This window comes from Elephantulus edwardii, unplaced genomic scaffold (assembly GCF_000299155.1).
Source record: "Elephantulus edwardii isolate Elephantulus edwardi_28Jun2011 unplaced genomic scaffold, EleEdw1.0 scaffold00369, whole genome shotgun sequence".
NCBI lineage: Eukaryota > Metazoa > Chordata > Mammalia > Macroscelidea > Macroscelididae > Elephantulus > Elephantulus edwardii.
This window is the reverse complement of record NW_006400119.1, coordinates 469819-474567: the sequence shown is the minus strand read 5'-3', so window position 1 is coordinate 474567 and position 4749 is coordinate 469819. Positions and strand designations below refer to the sequence as shown.

At 39.3% G+C, this 4749-nt stretch overlaps 1 protein-coding gene and 1 pseudogene across 2 annotated transcripts in view; one reads left to right on the top strand and one right to left on the bottom strand.

Annotated features, from left to right (window-relative positions):
• CERS6 (ceramide synthase 6) overlaps positions 1-4749 on the bottom strand; it is a 451257-nt gene that overhangs the window by 195578 nt on the left and 250930 nt on the right. For both annotated transcript variants that reach the window (XM_006902103.1, XM_006902104.1), the window contains exon 4: positions 2171-2228. In XM_006902103.1, coding sequence (XP_006902165.1) covers positions 2171-2228 — 58 coding nt within the window. The remainder of the gene's footprint in view (positions 1-2170; positions 2229-4749) is intronic.
• On the top strand, positions 1047-1740 carry LOC102856316 (annotated as a pseudogene).

Below are 4749 nucleotides of genomic sequence, written 5' to 3'. Positions count from 1 at the left end.
CATCTGAATGTCGTCTTCGGTGAAGTGCCTGTTCATATCCTGTGCCCATTTTTCTATTGGATTATTTACCTTTATCTTGTTGTGGTGTGTATATCTTTTTTTAATATTTTATTTTTTAAAATAATTTAAATGAACATTTACAGAGAATTTGGATTTCCATTCATTCATTGCTGCACTTCTCTCCCCGCCCCCCAGTTCGCTCCTCTCTTTTAAAAGTAAAAGAAAGACTCCCTCCCTGGTACCCAATATCCCCGCTATAAAATAATTTTAAGGTAATTTCCCATTTGATGCCATGTCAATATGTTGCTGTATGAATGACTAAGGAGCTTTGGTGGTGCAGACCTCAGGGAGTTACAGTGCCAACTCCAAGGTGGTATCTTTCAGGTCACTTGAATCCAGGAAACACTCCCTGGGAGAAAGATAGGCAATCACTTCACATACAATTTACAGCCTCTGAAAACTTGCTGGAGGGTCAGCTGTAAGTTGGTTCTGACTTACGGAACCATAAATGGTAAAAAGTTTGAGGGGTTTTCTTAACATGAGTGACCATGAAAGATAATTCTTCATGACTCTTGAATATAAGCAATCCAACTTGTTTAGAGTAGCAATAAACAACAAAATAAGCAGGAAAGAGACTATGGCACCCACAACAAAACACTTTCACAGATAAAATCTGCCTTAGTATATACAGAATATAGCAAAGTAGAACCAGGGGACATATAATCTAAAAAATAAATGAAATTTCCCATTGGCAGTCAGTATTGTTCAACAAATAACTTAGGCAACACACCAAAACAGTACTCATACTGATAAATCTTGTAATAGTGATGCATAGTGTAAAGCCTGTCTTGCCAGTGTAACTCGAGTAGAAGCGCCAGAAGGCCCCCACGAGGTCCTGCCCGGGGGCCTCTTTCAGTGTGGGGGTGGGCATGGTTTCTGGGGTGGGAGCCACGCGTATCTAGCCAGGCTGCAGGTTCAGCCCTCCCCTCGCAAGCCAGGGTGACTCAGGACGCAGCTGTTCCCGCGTCACATGGGACCCAGCGGCCATGGTGGTGGAAGGAGGGATGAAATGTGACAAATTCTTGCTCTACGTTTTTCTGCTGGCCTTTTGCGCCTGTGCAGTGGGACTGATCACCATGAGTTTAGGAGCCCAGGTCTTCTTGAGTCAGATTACCAAGGGCCCACTCCTGGCTCCTTGTTGCTTGTAGTCACCATTGCAGTGGGTGCCTTCCTCTTCCTGGTGGTCCTTGTGGGCTGCTGTGGTGCCTGCAAGGAGAACTGCTGTCTTATGATCACGTTTGTAATTTTCCTGCCTCTTATTATGCTGGTGGAGGTGGCCACAGCCTTTGCTGGCTACGTATTTAGAGATAAGATGATGTCAGAGTTTAAGAAGAATTTCCAGCAACAAATGCAGACTTAGCCAAAAGACAACCAGACAGTTGTGTTTTTGGACAAGCTGCAGCAAGAGTTTAAATGTTGTGGCGCTGCTAATTTGGGAGACCATTCCTCTGGCGCCCAAGGGTTGGATTCCTGACTCCTGGTGTGTCAATGTCTCTGCGGGCTGTGGGATCAAGTTCAATGCAAAGGATATCTATACCAAGGGCTGCACTGAGATGACTGGAGGCTGGCTGAGGAGCAATGTGCTGGTAGTGGCTGCAGCACCCCTGGGTGGAGGTTCTGGGAATTGTCTTTGCTTGTTGCCTTGGGAAGAGTATCCAAAGTGGTTATGAGGTGATGTAGGGGGTCTGGACTCCTCAGCCCTCTCATCTAGGGGAGTGGGGTAATAATCCACTCCAGGTTTTTCAGTTAAGTGTATTATTTTTTCAGACCGAAAAAACAAACAAACAACAAAACTGATTTTGCAAGTATGGTATGAAAAGTCTACTTAACTCCAATGTTCATACGTAATAACAAACCATGGTGGATAAGGGACTTAGCAGCATCATTCAACTGAAATTTTTTTTTCAAAGCTGTTTTTAGTATATGCCTAAAAATGATTTACAATAAAGAATAAATTGCAAATATTCCTGTAAGTCAAATAAAAATGCACACATAATTCTTAAGAAGCTGAGATGGTTGTTCAAAATATTACCATTGACATACACTTAAAACATGGAATACAGGTTTACAGCTATGCAAGGATTACATAAGGTAACTTGGCAGAGCCTACCTTTTTCAGGAACCGGACTCCATAGGTAAACATATAAAGGAAAAATGCAAATCTCCACCTGTAAAAAGTTAAAAACAAAATTCTATAACATTCAGTTTCTATATTTCATAATATTTTATGAAACACGCGAGAGATAAACATCTACCAGCTTTGCTTCTCCATGAAGCAATATATTGAATGAGTAATTTCAGTATTAGCTGAACATACACACACACAAAAAAAGAAATGAAATAATGTGGCAAACATTTCAAATATTAATAACTATGTTCTATGTTGTTATTTTATAATATCAAGTAAAAACTGCCTCCTAGCTGACCCTTCAGTGTCTCTTCAGTGACAACAAACTGCAGTGGAGGAAGACTGCCCATTTTTCTCCCATGGGGCAGCTGATGGATTCAAACTTCATGCCTGTGTTCTTCAGATAAGCTACATTTTCATTAAGCAATGTCTATAGTGTCTCATTTTCTCAGCTCTTTTTTTTTCTCCACAAGGTGTATGCACATTAATCACTCATCAAGGATATGAAGACTATAAAACATTGTTTTGAATTCTTTGTTGGGTTCAGATATTAAGTAAATAAGTTTTCTTAACTGCAGATTTAAAAATGCTTCTGATGGAAGGAAGCCACAGTATCATTAAATAAGGTAAGCCTAGTTTATGCATTGCATCACTTTTCTGGCCCCTGGAGGCAAGTGAATTTTCAATGACTAGGTTATATGATTTATAACAGTTGTTTCAGCTCTTGGACCCTTTTGCAAATAGGCAATGATAAGATATGTTTTATGAGTAATAAAAATTTTATAGAAGTTACTGGAATTCTAACCACCACTATGTATCTACATTTATTTCATCACTAAAATAGCCCAGTTTTCATAAGATATCAGTTATATTCCAGGAATATCAATATCTCTATCATTTGAATAATAATGTCTGATGAATATTTACAAGGGAGAATTTATTCTCACAAATTGTACAGGAAGCAATATTATCAAGCATTCTGAAATAAGGACATAGTTGGTTTGTCCTTTATAGTGTTTCATGTGAGTTATATTTTAAACGATGGCTAGTCACCATCCTATGATTCAGTCTCTTCCAAATTGGCACTATAAAGTATAAAAAGAGAGATAAAGTAATATGCACATAACCCAAAAAAGTATCAAAATAGATACAATCTTACATAGGTTAAATTGTGTCCCCCAACATATGTGCCAACTTGGCTACACTATGATTCTCAGTTGTACTTAATTACTCTGTATGTGGCAAATCCTAATTTCTATGACGTTAAAAAGACAGAATTATAGGCAGTATTGCAATGATGTAATCATTCTTCATGTTGTGATCTGATTTGATTAGCTAATCAACTGTAAGGGGTTTAAGGTAAAAAGTAACACCCTTAATCAGGTCACAGCCCTGTCTGATGTAAGGAGAGCTTTCATGAGGTATGAACTTATATTTTCTTGAGATCAAGAGATGAAAGGAGAGAGAAGGAAGTAGAGAAAGCAGGACCTGGGGACCATCAAGAAAGAAGAGTCAGGAGTAGAAGGCATCATTTGCATCCAGGTTCCTATACCGAGGACTTCCTAGAATTAGGAAAGACAGAGAAAGAAAGCTTTCCTCTAGCGCCATCACCCTAAATTTTAACTTCTAGCCTCCTAATTTGAGAGAATAAATTTGCCTGTTAAGGCCGTAACAACCCACTTGTACTATCTCTGCTCTAACAGCACTGCTGTTGTTGTCATTAGGTGTTGTTGAGTTGAGTACAACTTATAGCAACTCTACAAACAACAGATCTAGATGGTCTTATCCTGTCATATCCTGTGTCATCCTTACCATCTCTGATACACTTCAGTCTATTATTGGAGTCACGATGTCAATTCCTCTTTCAGTGACCCTCCACCTTTCTAAGATAGCACCTCTTAGAAACATGTCCAAAGTATGAGAGATGAAGCTTTGACATCGTTGCCTTCTGGAGCACTCTGGCTGTACCTTTTCCAAGATATATGTGTTCATTCTATTTCCAGTCCATGCGATATTCAGTACTCTTTTCCAAAACCACAACTCAAAGGCATCAATTCTTCTTCTGTCATCCTTATTTACGGTCTAACTCTCAGATGCATAGCAAATAATTGAAAAGACCATATCACTAATCAGGCATACCTTAGTTTTCAAACTGACATCAGTGTGCCTCAGTATTTTTTTTGGAGAGGTTCTTGACAGCAGATTTGCCCAAAGTAACATGTCTTCTAATCTCCTTATTTCTGGTACCAAGCAAGATGAATTATCAACAGTTTCAATCCTTTCTCCATCCACTATGAGGCTGACCACTGGCCCAGTGGTAAGGACCTTTGTTTTCTTGATGTTAAAATGGAATCCATATTGAAGGTTATAGTTTTCACCTTCTGCAGCAAGCACTTCAGATGCCCCTACTTTCAGTAAGCAAGGTTGTGTCATCTGCATAGTGCAGGTGTTAATTTTTTTCCAGTCTTGATGCTACATTCTTCTTCATAGAGTGCTGTTTCACAAATGACTTGCACAGCATACAGAGTGAATATGTACAGAGAAAGGATATACCCCTGATA